At 51.7% G+C, this 17,056-nt stretch overlaps 1 protein-coding gene across 6 annotated transcripts in view; it reads right to left on the bottom strand.

Annotated features, from left to right (window-relative positions):
• Positions 1 to 17,056, bottom strand: part of Stpg1 (sperm tail PG-rich repeat containing 1) — a 40,924-nt gene that overhangs the window by 13,528 nt on the left and 10,340 nt on the right. For 5 of the 6 annotated variants that reach the window (XM_048816084.1, XM_048816082.1, XM_015485511.2 and 2 more), the window contains 4 exons: positions 15,434 to 15,552; positions 8,678 to 8,779; positions 4,956 to 5,126; positions 217 to 325 (listed from right to left, as the gene is read on the bottom strand). In XM_048816084.1, coding sequence (XP_048672041.1) covers positions 217 to 325; positions 4,956 to 5,126; positions 8,678 to 8,680 — 283 coding nt within the window. In that variant the 5' untranslated portion in view covers positions 8,681 to 8,779; positions 15,434 to 15,552. The remainder of the gene's footprint in view (positions 1 to 216; positions 326 to 4,955; positions 5,127 to 8,677; positions 8,780 to 15,433; positions 15,553 to 17,056) is intronic. The other variant, XM_048816083.1, reaches the window with a different exon arrangement.

Genomic DNA, 17,056 nt, shown 5'->3' with positions numbered 1-17,056 from the left:
TAGCGCTTCCAGAGCCAGTGTAGTCCCCCTGGAGGGGACGCTGGTCTCCCCCCCCTTCTGTTATTCATTTAGCACCGGATCCTGCTGCCCCCGCCTCCCCTCCCCCACTCCTTCCACAGTCACTTCCCACAAAGAAACGGGGACGGGGTTGGGGGGGGCTGAAAACCAGAGCTGCAGCTCGACCCTCAGCCAGGCCCGAGCAAGGCCGCTGGGTACCTGGGGGAGGTCCTGTGACAGTGGTGGTGAAAGAGTCTCTCCCGGTCTTGGACAGGAACCCAGCTCGGGCGGAGACATTGTTCTTTAGCTTGCAGCAAGAGATGGAGGCCTGGGGGGAAATGGCAGAGTGTCCAAGGCCTGCCTTCTCCACGCCTCTGCCCTCTTGCCTACACAGTGGCAAACTTGGATTACAAAATATATTGTAACCTGACAGAGGCTGAAAAGGTCCCTCTGTGCCTTTACTGGTATCCCAGCCCAAGTGCTCTAGGTCTGACCCCAGCCTGTGTGGCCCTGTGCAAGCTGTTCAACCTCTCTGAACCTGACCTTTCTCATCTGTAAAAGGGAACAGATGATCCCTGCTCTACTTGCCTCAGAGCATCATCAGGGGAGGGGGACAGTCAACAGAAATCATCCATAGGAAAGTTTTTTAAGAAGTACGTGGTGCTAGTCGGGCATGGTGGCCATACCTGTAATCCCAGCAGCTTGGGAGGCCGAGGCAGGAGGATCCTGAGTTCAAAACCAGCCTCAGCAACTTAGTGAGACCCTAAGTAGCTCAGTGAGACCCTGTCTCTAAATAAAATTTTAAAAAGGGAGTGGGGCTGAGGATGTGGCTCAGTGGTCAAGCATCCCTGGGTTCAATCCCCAGCACCAAAAAAAAAAAAAAAAGTGTAGTGCTACACACAAACCCTTTTCATTTCATTTTCCTGCTATTTTTAATATTTTCAGGACACTTAATGCTTCCCCATCCCCACCCTGATCCCTGGCTGCATTCCTCACTGTCCAAACAGTCCCTCTCTTAAATGTAGCTCGGAGGAACGTATGGTTCCGATTGTGATCACGTTGGCAAGCACTCCCTGCCCTGACTTTTCTGGACCGACCAGACATTAAGAATTTTGTCTGAGGCCCACAATATACATTTGAAAGCATCCAATGTGTTCAGAACTCTCCAAACAATAGAAAAAGCAATCTAAGATCATTCTTCTGTTACCAATGAATCATAAATATTTTAAATGCCAGTTTGCAGTCGGTCTCCTGAATTCATTAGATAACAGACGCAATAAAAACCCTACCGTGAGCCCTGGGAATATTTGCTGAATGCGTGCAACCATTTGCTGGGGTGGATGGTTTGATTTTTCTAGCTACTCCTCTGTCATAAACATGTTTCTCGAGAAATGCAGATGGCATTTCGATTTGGAGTTGGCCAAGGTGCAGGAATTTAGCTTTTCCCAGGGTCCTGGTGGGGAGGCCACATGCAGAGAGGGCAAACAAAGAGACCAGATGGGCAGGCTAATGACTGGAGGAAAGACAGGACCAGGTCGCCAGGGAGGAGGGAATGACAAGGCACCTGGGGAGGAGAAGAGGGGCTCCTTCCCGGCCCAGGCAGAGCCGGGCTGAGCCGTGGCTAACAGGATCACCCTTCTGCTCCGGCCCCCGGCTCCCCCATTGTTCTCCTGGCCAGAAAAAAGCTTCCTGCAAACAAAACAGCGGCTTCAGTTTTTTTCTTCACCCAGACAGAAAGCCACCAAAGGGGGGACATTCTTTACACCCTGTCGCAGGGCGATTTCGCCATGCGACTAGGAAAACACTCAGCAGGTTTAAGGAGAATGGCGCTGAGCATTGCCCCAGCCAAAATCCACAACGCGGAGAAGCCCAGGACGCAGCCACCAGGGACACGGGAGAGGAGGCGATTATAGCCAGCTCTCACGGTGGTGGCCTTGGGCCATGGAATTATAAGGGTCCCCCAGAGTGCTGGAACCCGTTTCATGATGCGCACGTGTTATTTTTAGAGTCCTATTAAATTACTGATAAACAAAAGCCCGTGCGGGAGATGGATCTGTTAGCAGAAAGAAGAAATTCTGACTTGGGAAGTGGCCGCTTCTAGGTGGACATTGTGCAGGGCTGGGGTTTCCCCTTTGATGTCACAGAGATGATGTCATGGAGAGGTGCAGCTGGGCCCCGGGGAGCAGGCAGAGGCTGGAGGCAGACAGGGAGACACAGGACCCTCAGCCACAAGCAGAGCCCTGCTACACCAGTCCTGGCTGCTTGTCTCCCAGGTCACCTGGTCCCCTCGGGATGGCAAAGGCACAGTGGCCACACCTTCATTACAGCTTTCTTGGACACACCTTGTCCTGGCCCTGTTAGTAACAGTCTCCTTGCTGGTGTTCAGCACCTACCCGGAACCACAGCAGTCACTCGCCGTGAGCAGCTGGAGAAACTCAGGTCGCATCACCCCACACTTCCCACCCCCTCACCACGGTCTTCCTAGGACATGCAGAACAAAGTTGAGACTCCCTACCTGGGTCTCTAGGGCAGGCTAAAAACTGACCCCGCTTTCTCCCTTCTCCTGACTCACAGTACAAGAGCCGCTGGACTTTCATGTGGTTCCTTGTGGGCTAAGTTCTTGGCTGTCCCGGACCTTTGCACATGCTGTTCCCTCAGCTCTGGCCTCTCCTTCAATTCCTGGGTCTCAGCCTTTGAGCCATCTCTGACCAAGTCTGAAGGAATGCTACGCCATCCCTTCTGCCCCTCATGAACTCTCTCTCAGGCAGCACGTCTCTCTCTCTCTCTCTCTCAAGACCGGCCACACCTGCAATACCTTGGCCATTTACTGGCTCTTATCTGAGTTCCCTGCTGGAGTCTCAGCAGTGTCACCAGCCTGGCACAGTGTAGCCCAGGACTCGTGCAGAGAGGCGTGACAGGGCCACAACAGCGTGACCCTGATTATTTCCAGCTTCCCCTCGCGCCCACTGACGTGAAAACGACACCTTTGAACAACTCCCTTCCCCGCGCTGAGCCTCGGCTTCCTCTTCTGTAAGATGGGGATGACTTATTTCTTGGACTCTGTGGGTCTTAAATATGATAAATACAAAACTCTCCAATCAGCACTCAGTCCATGAAAAGCACACCACTACCCTCACTCACCTCCACCACCCTCACCTCTGCCACCCTCACCTCCACCACCCTCACCTCTGCCACCCTCACCTCCACCATCCTCACTTCTGCCATCCTCACCTCCACCATCCTCACCTCCGACACCAGCCTCACTCCCAGTTACCCAGGGGAAGACCTACAGCAGAGCTGCCCAGGACAGCAGCTGCCGACCACATGTGACCACTGCCCTGGAAATGTGGCTAGTTGAACTTGAGATGTGTGCCAAGTATAAAACATACGCTGGACTGTATTTATTTGTGGCACTGGGGTTTGAACCCAGGGGCGTTTTACCACTGAGCTACATCCTCGGCCCTTTTTTATTTAGAGACAGGGTCTCACTCAGTTATTTAGGGCCTCCCTAAGGTGCTGAGGCTGGCCGGGAACTCGGGATCCTCCTGCCTCAGCCTCCCTAGTCCCTGGAATTACAGGCTTGTGCCACCACGCCCAGCTCATACACTGGACTTTCAAGACTTAGTGTAAGAAAAGAATCTTCCTTAAGTACCTAATCAATAATTTATATATTGATTAGAAGTTGAAGCGATAATGTTTCGGATCTGCTGTGTTAAGTAAAACACATGATGAACGTTATTTTCTCCTGTTCCTTCTATCTCAACGTGGCTACTGGGAAATCTTAAATGACCTAGCTGGTCTCCATTGCATTTCTGCTGGTCAGTGCTGGCCTAGAAGGCACCTGTATTGCTTTGAGCACATCATTATTGACTGAATCAGTCACAGGAGATGGGCAGGATCTTTGTAGTCAGAAAATGCATATGATTTATAAATATCACAATTGAAAATGAACTAATCTTAGACCAAAATAGTTTGAAATGAGGCACAATAAATACCATTAACACTCGGTGTGATGCCCAGCCCACACGGGGCACGGTGCTCTCACATGTGTTGTCTCATTGGTTCCTGGTACTAACCCTGTAGGGCAAGTCTAATTAGTGCCACCCTAGATGGCAGCTCTGGGGGCAGAGGGACCTGCCCAAGGCCAGCCCACCCATCTCCACGCACCATACAGTCCTTGGGGGCCAGGTGCTGAGCTAGACACCAAGCCAGGCTATCTCATTTCATATTTGTGTTAACACTATGAGGTGGACACATACACCCATTTTTTAAAAAATTTCTAGTTGTCCATGGACTGCGGGGCTTTGTCTGTTTATTTTCATGTGGTGCAGAGGATCGAACCTCAGACGTACTAGGCGAGCGCTCCACCACTGAGCTACAGCCCAGCCTGACACATACACCCATTTTATAGATCATTCGACTAAGTCCTGAAAAGTTAAGGGACCTGCCCAGAGCCACCTAGAGACGGGCAGAGCCAAGGTGTGGACCCAACCTTCCTGAATGCACCGTGCCATGGTCCATTCTGCCTCGGCATTTACAACATGGTCACAGTTGGTGGAGCACAGTGTCAAAAAAGCAAAACAAAAAACAGTCTTCTGAAATGGAAAGACAGGGGTTCACATTCCCTACAAGAATCTGAACAGTAAACGTACTGTCTGCAGGGAGAGTGCTAAGGAATGTACCCATCGCTACAGGTGAGGAAACTGTGTCCCTGAAAAGTCAGATGACAGTCAGATTGCAGTCAGTGTCCCTTAGGGCAGAGGTCTTCCTGCGGCTCCATCCTGACCCCCTGTTGCTCAGGCTTCTCTAGCTGCAGGGACCTGTCTGGTCCTCAACAGATGCTGAGTGACTGGCCAGCTGCACAGAATGCCATCCCCCTGAGCCCACCCTCCCCTGCTTTAGCCCACCATTCGTCCACACGTCCGCACGCACTCAGCAGACACGTGCAACGTTCTTACGTTGTAGTGGTTTGGTGCGGGGGTTTCGGATTTGAGAACTTTCATGAAGCTTGGCAACTGGAACATGCTAGAACAGGAATTACTGAAGTCTTTCTTCGAAATAAAATCTGATGGGATAGTGTACGCATTCGCCGCAGGGTATTTAGAAATGATGGTGCCCAAGCGGACGCTCTGTGAGGAAGAAGCCAAAGGAATCAGTGTTGTCACATAATCTTGTGGCCCTGAAGGACAGATCAAAATGATGGCGCCCAGCACTGGATCTAAAAGCACCTTCTAAAGGGAGACCACGGGGTAACGATGATCAATTGACCTGGGGCTTTGAGGATCTGCCCTGGGAAAATGCGAGTTTGGACCTGTTCCACATCTGTAAATTAACCCAAATTATTCATCATCTGTTTGGGACTTGGCAAAAATAATTTTGCCATAAATGCATTTCCACCCAATCCTGTTAAGGTTGACTCATGGGCGGTTGGGTAATCTATATGATGGGAAGTTTTAGACTTTCTTCCCTGGCCGAGACTTTCCCTCTGAGTAAACCTGCATCTTGTTTCTTAGGTTAAATGGTCCGAGCGAGGAACTGATTCTCAAGGAACTGATTCTCGAGTCTTCAAGGTAGCGGAGGCCAGCCTCTACCCACGCCTCCACCCCTCCCATCACTGCCTTTCCTAGAACCCTATAATATTCCTGCTGTTTCAACAGACCCAATGCCGTTCCTTTCATGGAGACATGATAAACTATTTTCAGTCGAAAAACAAACAGAATCAATGTTTGTCAAATGAACAGGGACAAAAGCCACAGAAACTCAGCGATAACATCGCTTTGCCCCGGCACAGCATGGCTAGTGTTGGAGTCTGATAAAACATTTCCCATAATTTCATGGTTAAAAGCTTGAGAACACTGCCCTGAGTTTCCCCCGGGTTGACAGGGGTCAATAAACACAAACACAGAAGTGGGGGGAGCTGAGGAAGGCGTCCGCCCTCCATCTCGGCCCACCCCACTCTGTGCTCAGTGGTGACGGTGCCCAGGCCTGGTCTAGGGACCACCAGAGGTGGGAGTGTCCTCAGCTAGGGCCTAGTCTGGTTCGAGGCCAGCTCTGCCTCCTTCTGATCTAAGAATGTGTTGAAGTTCAGGCCCCATAGCCTGGTGCATCCTTTGCATTTTGGCCAATTGTTTACCAAGGACCTTGCTCTGCATTTAACCTTCATGAGAACCCCGAGGAGTGAATATCTTGCACTTTATGGGTGAGGAAATTAAATGCAGTGAAAGGTCCTTGCATTTTATGGGTGAGGAAATTGGACTTCTGCTCGCTAAGTGGTGGGACCGACAGTCTTAGCCAGGCAGCCGACCTGCACCAATCCCCCATCCTAAAAGGAGTAGGTGAAGAGGCGTGGTCCCTGACTAACTGCAAACTTATTCCATCATAGAATCTTTTTGGCTAAAAAGACATTAGTTTTTCACTTGGGGGAAAATTATTCTAAAAAATCCCCAGTAGAGGCAAAGTTTCAAAGGTGTTGTCACGGGATTAGCTTCAGAGCACAGTGTAGAGTGACTCGCTCGCCCACCCTCCACAGCCCTGGTTCACCTGCGGGACTGTGGTCTCCCATCTGGCCACACACTGGCATTTGGGAACCTCTCTCCAGCACACACTAACTCCTCCGGTGTCACTCCTGCCGGCACACAGAGAAAGGCCCCCTGTGTCATTTGCCTTCCTAGCCAGTCCTGTGAAAAATTCTGGAACAAAGACTTGGAATCTATTAATGGGGCACTTGACACCCTGTGAACACAGAGATGACAGGTCTTCTCAAAAGGCGGCCGTCGCTGTTCCAGGTGACCAGGAAGTTTCTAAAATTTATAGACCCAGAGGTTTGGGTCAGCCTCACCCACAAGTCACACTCCTCCTGGCCACGGCCCTCTTCCTCTGGTGAGGGCTACTCTAATTCCCTCAGAGCCTTGGGATCCGGAAGTGGAGAAGGTGCTCAATGTGAGGGTCACTGCAAGAGGGGTGGACAGATGGCATTGTCTCTGGGCCGATGCGGGGACACCTGACAGATGGCATCGACACCTGGGGCCTCTGCCCAAGGATGCAGGAACTTAAGTGTTTGGAAACATGAATGCAAAGTCCCTCCACCATCCAAGGGAGGACAACTCGGTGTCTGCCTTCAAAAGAAGGGAGCCCCCAAAGGGTTTGGTTCTGAGCTTGGAAAGGCCTGAGTAGATTCCATAATCTCAGAGCTACCCGCGGGCCCCTCTCCCCCAGATGGCCCAGCCTTATCATCTGGAGGTTAATCCTAGCAGGATGTTGTTCTCCAATCCAGTCCCCGTCTTGGCACCAAGGAAGAAGGGCAGAGCTCCTCCCTGTGAAGAAGTGCTGGGAGAGAAAACCTAGGTGTTGCCGGAAGTCCTGTTCGTGACTCAGGTGGCAACAATCATAACATTTAGCCTGTTCATGATGCTTTGCAGTTTCAAAGAGCATTTCACTCATGCAACCTGCCCAGCGCCTCCAGGGAGGCTCCACTTTTATGAGACAACTAGGACACGAAGGGTGACGTGCCTGAGGTCACATCGTGCTCCACCACTGAGTCAGGATCAGTTCTTAAGTCCCCTCTCTGTGCCAGGGCATTGTAAGATGGCACTTCTTTTGCCAACTGCTTTTGAGCCTTTTTCCTGGGGTGGGGACAGAAAAATAGGTAGGGGCCTTCTGTGTGTGGACTAGTGGGGACATGTGTGTCCTTGGCCTCCTCAGTAATGGGGAGTGAACTCCCAAGGCGGTTTGCTTCTTGAATATTCAACTCTGCCAAACTTGACTTCCAATAAGAAGTGGCTACAGTCAGTGTATCCTACATGGTCCCTGCGTGTGGCTTAAAAAGTCAATTCTGATGTCAGGAATCACAGCTCGTCTATGCAGGAGACCAGGATCACCTCTGGAGGGACAGAGGGTACATGGGTTTTGTCCTCTCTTCTACCTCAGCTGGTCTCGCCCCAGTTTGGACCTTTCTCTCACTCTATCTATTTTTCCTGCCAGTTTATAAATATTTTTAAGGCTGACAGTCCTTTTCTTAAAAATAATTATAAATTGGAATGTGACTTAGGGGTAGCGCAAGGGCCTGAGTGAAGTCCTGGGTTCCAAGGCCAGTGAAAAAAAAAAAAGAAAAATAGGAAATGAACATCTTCCCCAGGTCTGGTCAGGGTCATGGGCACTTCTTCATGTTTGATTCTTCTATTTGATTGTCTAGAGACCTCAACAAAGAGAAAAATCCCACACCATACAGAAAAAAGAGGAGGAAGAAGTTGGGATCACAATTCAGGCCGCTGCCTGCTTTCTTTTTGGTTCTGTCAGATTTCTCAATAATGTGAACAACCTAATTAGAACAAGCACAGGGTCAAAACCGATCTGAGGATGAAATATGGTAAGAGTGACGTTTTCCTGTCATGCCTAAAAATCTCAGGAGGACACCTGTTTGGCCCACTTGATGACGACAGCATTGGTTTGGATGATCGGGTCTGGATGTGCCTCTGGCTTCTCTTTCCACTCTGGCAACATGTGACAATGGAAAAAGAAAATTATTTTGACACTGGGTCCAATATACCTGTGTGCAATCTGAGGAGGCATTTCCTCTCCTAATTAGAAGCAAGGCCTCTGGAGAGGAAGGACCCCGTGTCCAGGGCCTGACTCCACACCGCAGGAAGGAATGACTGACCCCCACCCCGGGGACGGCTCTCACCATGGAGGGAAAGGTGCAGGTCCCCTTCTTGGACAGTGAGACGCTGTTGAACACAGGAGACTTGTGGATGATGTTGTAGAACCCAGGACCCGGAATGTCATCCTGAAAGCCAAGAGAAGGCAGCGGCATTAGGTCGCAGCAGCTCCAGGGCTCTTTTCTGCCATCGTGGCATCTGTTGACACCAGGCCTCACTGTCACCCCACGGGACGGGCAGCAGTGCCCCTTCCGTGGGACGCAGTCCAGCTGCACCATTTCCCAACTTGCCCAGTGTCTCTCTCAGCGACCGAGCATGGGACAGGACTCCCAAGGACCACACCGAATCGTCCTCCCAAAGAATGTTGTTGGATTTTTCCATGTCATTAGAGGAATGAGGGTACAAAGGGACACCAGATGTGGCCGGTGTGCAGGTCCCGGGTATGGATTGGGTAAGGGGAGGGGGACGGCTTCACGTCGCCACACCCTCCTTGCTGGTAGCAGGCCCGCCCTGGCCCCTGGGGACTCAACCCCCAGTTCTTTGTTCTGCATGTCAATGTGGCCAGCTCACAAGGCCGTGATGCGGGCTTGCGGTTCCCTGTTTATCTGCCTCGAGCAAATGTGTCTCTCGGTTCCCTGTTTATCTGCCTCGAGCATATGTGTCTCTCGGGAACATCTTGACCTGTTCGAGCCTCCTGATAGCGGACGGTGACGTGACGGTAACCCAAGGACGCAGTTAATACTCTTCCCTCCTCACTTTTGAGTGATTTCCCGCAGCTGTTAAAAAGATATATAAGGGGAACAAATCTGGCAATAAAGCGCGCACATGCTCCCTCCTGGATGAAGAACCTTGGTGTCCTGTGTATTTTTTAACCCCGCCGTCCCTCGCCGGACTCGGCTCCGTTAGCCGGACGCGGCACCTCCTGACTCAGCTTCCTCCTGGGCCCTTGAGAAGAGAAACCAGGGCGACCTGCCTCCCGTGGGAGACCGTTTCTAACCCAGATAAAAGGAGGCCAGCTCCTGGGACAGGTGCTAGATGCCACAGCAGCCAGGCGGCCACTTCTGTGGGACGGCAGTCCAGCTGCACCATTTCCCAGGCTAGTCACCAGGCGTAAGAAAACGTCATCGTTGGCCAGGCGAGAGGCTCAAATGACGAGGAGGCTTCACCGTGGCAAGCGTTTACTGAGCACCTACTTGGTGCCGGGGCTTTTCCAAGCTTGTCTGGGTTTCAGCACCACCAGTGAGGAAGGAATGCCACCCCATTCCACAGACACCCAGGCACAGGGAGGTGAATTCGCCCACAGTCCCACTGCCCTAAGTGGCAGTTCCTGCCCTCAGCGTGACGTGCCTGGCGCTGTCTCCTTTACGCCTCACCCGGCCCTGGCAGTAGATGCACTATCAGAGCCACATTAAGGCAAGTGGGGTTCAGAGGAGTGGGGCCCATGGCTACTAAGAGCTGGGCCCCAGATTTGAACCCAGGCACCAGACTTGGATTTTGCCATCTCCAGTCTCTGCCGCCCAGCTACATCCTGCCCCGACCACCTTCCTCGGGCAGAAAGCACGGAGACCACAATTCCTGATTCCTAACCCTGTGACTTTCCCCGTCTTTCCTACACAATCTCATCAGAGCATTAGTCTGGTTCCGTGGGTAACAGTTAAATCTAGTTTAACTGAGAACATGGTGAGACGGTGTGGGTTCAAATTCTGGCTCTGACATTTACTAGTCACGTGACCTGGGGTCTTCTCGTCTTTAAAATGGGGATTAAATGAGCAAGTGCCGTAAGGTATCAGGACGGTGCCCCACACCCAGGGAGCGCTCGTGGGGGGAAGCTCACCCTGCAAACAGCTCCCTAGAGAAACGCTTCCTCGTCCCTGCAGGCCCCCACACCTGCACCCACCACCAGGTCCTCTCAACCCTCAGCCTGGGCGCTGGTGTCTGGGTTCGCCGGCTCCTGTCCCTGCAGTCAGCTCCCCTTCTGTCCACTGAGGACTGTCATTATCTATAAATCACCTCCCCTGCCCACCTGCCACGGGGCAAGGGTCAGAGCATTCGGCACAGGGGAAATGGTGCTGCCACCTGGCACAAGTCACCTCTTTGGGCCTTAGCTTCTCTCTCTAAATCCAAGGTGCTGGGTCTTGGATGCCACTGAGCTTCCAGAGTTCCTGAATCTAGGAAAAGCTGCAGCAGGAAGTGTGTGGCTCTTCTAGGTTTAAACTAGGGACAGAAGAGGGGCTGAGGGACAGTGGTAGAGCGCTTGCCTAGCATGTGGGAGGCACTGGGTTCAATCCTCAGCACCGGATAAAAATAAATACATAAAATAAAAGGTATTATATATAAATATATATATAAAGTTCTTTTAAAAAGGGACCAAAAAACCCACATCTCTAAGTCCCAGTCTGCCACCCCTGCTCAAACCTGACATATCTCTTCCCAAGAATTTTCTGAGCACTCGTGTCCCTGGGGAGCCAGGGTGGCTAGATGAAACACAAAATGTGGACGGATGCGCTGACCCACTGTGCCCAGCTCAATCAGAATTTCAGATAAACAACCAATAGCTATTTTAGTGTAAGCATATCCCATGTCGCATTTGGGGCATACTTACACTAATAAAATAGCTATCCCACACTCTAATTGAACTGAAGACCTGTATTTTTATCTGTGAAATCTGACCCTACTGGACCTCAGTCATACTTTAACTCTGCCACACTGCAAACTGGCTTGAGCCCAGGGCAAGCAGGAAGAGGACTGTCACCTCTTGGCCTGGAGGAAACAGTGCTCCCTTTTGCTCTTAATGAGTGTCCACGGAGAGGCCTCCCGGCAGCAGCAGGCTGCAGCTGGCCCGTGGCACCCGTGAGCCGAGCTGCTGAAAATAGACTTTGCCAGTGGTAACGTGAATTTGGCCAGGGTAGGGGTATTTAAACCACAGGGACTGGCAAAGGCTCCTTGCAGAGGGGACAGCGGGGTGACCTTCAGGTGACAGCCAGCTTCGGGGGATCCAGGTTTTCTCCCAGAACTCCTTGGAGGGGGTGGCTCTTTGGGCGGATGATAAAAATCCAGAGCCTTTCCCTGCGGGATGACAGTTCAGGTGACTAATGTTTTGTGACAGTGGTGAGTTAAGTTGGGAGGGTGTGAACTTGGCCACCCCTTGGCTTCTTGGCTGAGACCATCTCAGAAGCAAAACCAAACAAACAAAGAAACGAAAATGGGCGTGGGGAGCGAAAGGGGAAGAGAGTCACATTCACCAGGGCTCTGCTGACTGCTCTTGAGAGCTGCACTGAGCCCGTGCCAGATGCCAAACTATTGTCCCCATGACTGTGTCGCGGTGAGAGGCTTGTGTGAGTCATGACATGAGAAGAGGGCAGGACAGTGACAGAGCATGGAAGCCACGGTCACCATCCCCATCACTGCTCTTCACAGGGCTGCAAGAGCCTTGAGGGAGTCAGGACCCTGCGGGGGGGGGGGCCAGAGGTCTGCAGGGTGGATTGGCAGAGTGATTGGCAGGTGTGTCCCCATTGTCCCACCCGGGGTACCTCTGTGCAGCATTTGGTTGAAAGGCACTTTGAGAGCTCATTTGAAGATTCAAGTCCTGGATGGGCACCTCTGCATGTGCCAAGATGGACGACAAGCCATAGTCACCTGACCTCAGACTAGGCACAGAGATGGGAGAAGGGGAGGGGAGGGAGGCAGGGAGCAGGGACATGGCAGGACTTGCAGAGCTGAGAGCCAGTCACATCTTCATACAGTCTGATATTAAAATTCTGTCCAATTAGTACTTTTTATCAAATTGCTGGTTTGTCAAACCAACTTCTGGCTTGGAAAATGCAGGCTCTGCAGAGCCACTGGCTAAAGACCACCCTGGGTCAGCAAGGTGATCTAGCTGGTGTTTCTCAGATGAGCACAAGGTGCAGGGACATGGGTCGCTCTGGCTGGGGTGTGTAACAGGGGGAGGCCAGGCCTGAGGGGAGCAGCTCTGGCCTGTGGCTGATCTACTGGCAAAATTGCCTGCAAGTTCAAAGTTCCCCGAGGAAGAGCTTCTTTTGACAAAGGCCTTAGTTTCATGGTCTCAGGACAAAGTGTCCATCCACCCTGATGACTTCACCCAAGGCTAGAGAGCTGCCACTGAGGGGGCCGGGGATCTAGCTCAGAGTTTGTGCCTCCCATGCACAAGGTCCTGGGTTCAATCCCCAGCACTGCCAAAGAAAGAGAGAGAGAGAGAGAGAGAGAGAGAGAGCTCTTCCACTGAGTCTGACTGTGGTCCAAGAAGTGCAGAGAGTACAGACCAACAGGTAAGAGAGCTGGCATCTCCCCAGGGCACACGCCCTCTCTGGGACACGGGTCCCTCACCACCTGCGAACCTGAGAGGCAAGGTGTGGGGGAGGGCGGGTGGCCAGGTCCGTGGTTTTCTAAGTGCTCCTGAACCCCATGAGCAACCCAGGGAGGGACGGAGGAGGCAGCAGCCCCAGCTTTGCTTTCTCTGGTTCACAGATGGGCTTTCGCACGTCCTTAGGGCCACCCAGCTTGGGAGAAGGTGCCCTCGACCTATGGTGAATTGGGAATGAAAAGGGGAGATGGGAGCAAACTTCCAGCAGGTCCCGGGGCTGTGCTCGGTGACATGCAGGCCCGGCTCCGCCTGAGTGCAGAGGACCAGCCAGATGCACACAGGTAGAGAAGGTCCAGCCGCACAGATTGTCCGTGCAGACACCAAGCCCTGCGAAGGACTCTGCCCCCTAGCGGCCATCTCCTGGGGACCGTGAGCTGGCAAGGAGGCCACAGCCTTGCACAGTTGGCCTGGGGAGGAAGGAGCGCCCTCCGGAGGCACCCATTCCCCGTGCTCCAGACACACTAGTGGGCCCCGACGGGAGGTGAGGATTCAGGCCAGGGATGAGCTCAGGCTCGGGGTGTGGACGGTTCCTGTCCTGAGGAGGGCGGGGAGCCTTTTAACTCGCATTGCCTCACTAAATTATTGGGTGATGTTCTGCAAGCTCCTTAGCTTCTCAGTGCTCTGTTGATTTTCTGTGTCTACATATGACCTGAATTCTATGTTTCAGATGAGGAAGTTGAAGCCTAGAAAAGACACACAGCTGGTGTGACAGCACCCAGTGACAGAATGGAACACGGCGGGGGTCCTGATCTGGGATCCCATGCCCTTTCCATTAACCTCCATGCTTTTAACATCAAGTTCAAATACGTAGTGTCGCCATATTTGAAAAGTGGGGATCAAACTTCGGAGCGCACTGACTCTGTGTTTGATGCTGCCTGTAGCTTCGGCTGGCTGCCACCCTGGCTTCTTTGGTAGAAAATGTTCTGAAAATGCTAGTGTTTTAAATGACAATTTATCAAAGTCGGGCCCCTGAGGTCTCTGGACCTGCGTCTCCAGACCCAATCACTCACATCTCGCCCTGGCCAGAGCTCTAGTTGCCAGCGCCCTTTCTAGACACATGCTGACTTCCATCAGCCAAATTTATGGCCTCGCAGGCCACAAAAGCAGGCGTGGTGCAGTGTGGAAAGCGCAAGAGGCTTTGGAGTGAGCTGGGCCTGGGCTGAGAGCTAATTCTTCCAACGCTGAGTCAGCAAATATTTATTGAGCGCCTCTTCTGTGCCCAACCCTTCGTGTGTGACCTTGGGTGGGTCACTCTACCTCCCTAAGACTCAGTTTCCTCTTCTGTTAAATTAAAATAATAAACCCTCCCTGTTAGCATTGTTCTGCGGAGGAGAGGAACAACCTAAAAGGGATTTGACACGCGGCAGGGATCAATCAGTGGTGAGGCCGGGCTGCAATCACCCTGCAGAGGGACATTATGGTGTGGTGAGATTGCCACGTGGAAACCCAGATGGCAGCGGAGAAGGGCCTGGCAGCTAAGATCCAGAGAAACTAGAAAGGAGAGAAAATGCCTGAGCAAATATTTATCCTCTTTGGGGAAATCTACAAGTAATTTTAAAAAGTGTGTGTGGGGGGGTGGGGGGTGTGCACAGTATTCCTTATTGTTTGCTTCTTAAAATCCTAAAATATCTCGCGTGAGCTGCCAACGCCCTCTGGCTCCTCACTCCTGCTCACGGGGGAGGAACCAGGCTGAGGAAGCCGGGGCCCTCAGCGTCACACCTCGCCCGTGTTCAGACCCTAGACCTCCTGGGCAAGGTGGCAGGATGACCACATTTACAAGACAGCACAAGGTGACTGAGGCCATCGCTCCTCCAGAGGAGGGTTCAATGAGGGAATGAACCATGGAGTTGCCTCGGCCCCCTGCTGGTGAGAGGGGAGAAGGCCAGGCCCCAGAAACCCCAAAGTAGAAAAGAGGGTAAGGAGACACAGAAATGTGGGGAAGAGGGTGCAGAGGGAGGAGCGCAGTCATGAGCTATTGTTTAAGGAAGCTTTTTGGAAAAGGTGTGCGGGCCTCCTCACGAAGGTGATTCTAAATTTATTGGACTCCTCCCTCATGTTATTTGAAGAAAATCGTGATTTCTTCCCATGTAATATGGACTAGAGTGAGACTTTTTTTTTTTTAACTGAGTACACATGGGATTGGGGGAATTTTGTATTTTTATAATCTTCAAATATACTTTTTTAAAGATATGTGGTTCACTTCAATATTTTTGACACCATGGGTCCAGAAAAGGCTGCTGTAAGGTCCCCAGACAGTCTTACAGCCCCCCAATGGCCGCAAGGGCGGGGAGGAGGCTGTGACTCCTTTGACGACACTGCCCTCTGCTGTTCACAGAGAGACTCACAACATGTCTTCAGGCTAAAATCCAAAAATAACCCACCTCCAACACAGTGTCATTACCTGCTTATGATAAAATCTCTTGGCTTGACTGTTAAATCCTTTTTTTTCTTGTTCTGGAGCTACTGGAATTTGTGATTTAAAAGGAATGGAGGGTTTTGTTGGATATGCAGCAGTAAAACCTAAACCACAAAAACAAAATAAAAATCAGCACCAAAAAAAAATGAACTGACAAATACAGAAAACACAGAGGTGTACACTAAAGTTTTATTTTAAATGGAACAGAAGAGAAACTTGCCTTTTATTGGTTTATTTTTCTACTGGGGATTGGACCCAGGGGCACTTGACCACTGAGCAATATCCCCAGCCCTTTTTTTTTTTTTTAATACTTTGAGACAGGGTCTTACTAAATTGCTTAGGGCCTCCCTAACTTGCTGAGGCTGGCCTCAAACTCTCAATCCTCCTACCTCAGCCTCCTGACCCACTGGGATTACAGGCGTGTGCCACCACGCCCAGTGAAACTTGCCTTTTGACAAGAGACAAACATGAAACTGAATTTTCAAAAAAAGTCTTCCCCACTTGTTTTTCTTTTCCTTTTGGTAAGTTGTTGGGGTTTCCCCCTCTCCAGTCTCACACTAAAGAGATGAGGTCACATAAGCACACTGAAGCAGTCAGTCACAGGCAAAAGGAAGGAAGAAGGGAAAGAGGGGAACCGGGTCGGTCACCTAGAGATCCGCAGAGAGTGGAGTGGCTCGCACTCTAGGACGCTGTGCAAGGCAGGTGGCGGATTCTGCTTTGAGCAGGCGTGGGGTTCAAAAGCAGAAAGGGGGTCACTTCCAGAAAGCTAGGCTTACGTTGTGGATGTCTGGGCTGGGCGTAGAAGTGCTCAAAAGATGTGTCCCCCTCCCTCGGTCTGGGAAGTTGTCCCAGTTGCTAGAACTTGACAGTGTCAATCTGCTGAACAGGTCGATTACAAACTCCAGCCTGTGAGTTCAGCACAGGGCTCACCGCTTTTGAGCCCCACCCCTCCCTCTTCCCCTTCCACCCCACCCGGCTCCGGCTGCGGGAAGGCTGATGACAGGGCCCGGTGCTCCCTTCTGGGACATTCCTGAATTCAAACCATGAAAGCCCCTGCCCTCCCTCCAGCCCCACCCCTAACACAACAAAGGCCCCCTGCCAGCCGGTCTCCCTGTCCCCAAACCATTTTGGAATAGTTAAGGCCTGCTCACCCCCCACAGGAAGCCTCATGTGTGAGTGAGGGACCTTCTCACACCCTCCCGAGACCCCCTCCCCACTCATTGGTGTTGACACCCCAGCCAAAGTTTGAGTGGGGTCCATCCTGACTCTGGGCTGTTCACAGCAGTAAGCCAAAGCATCTTGACCTCAGAATCCTCAACCTCAGGGAGAAGATACCGTGGCCGCGGAACCAGATGGCCGAGAGAAAGGAAAGGGGTGTGGGTGGACAGCAGTGGTGTGTGTTTGCTTGAAAACAATCCTGTAGGCGGGTTTCTTGGTCTCTGATTTTTTTCCCCCAGTACTGGGGATTGTACCTTACCATGAGTTATATCCTCCGTCCTTTATACTTTTTATTTTGAGACAGTGTCTCACTAAGTTGCTTAGGGTCCCTCTAAGTGGCTGAGGCTGGCCTCAAATTTGCCATCCTCTTACCCCAGCCTCCCAAGTTAT

This window comes from Marmota marmota, unplaced genomic scaffold, assembly GCF_001458135.2.
Source record: "Marmota marmota marmota unplaced genomic scaffold, marMar, whole genome shotgun sequence".
Lineage (NCBI taxonomy): Eukaryota > Metazoa > Chordata > Mammalia > Rodentia > Sciuridae > Marmota > Marmota marmota.
Note: the sequence above shows the minus strand (reverse complement) of the source record. Positions and strands in the feature narration are given on the sequence as shown.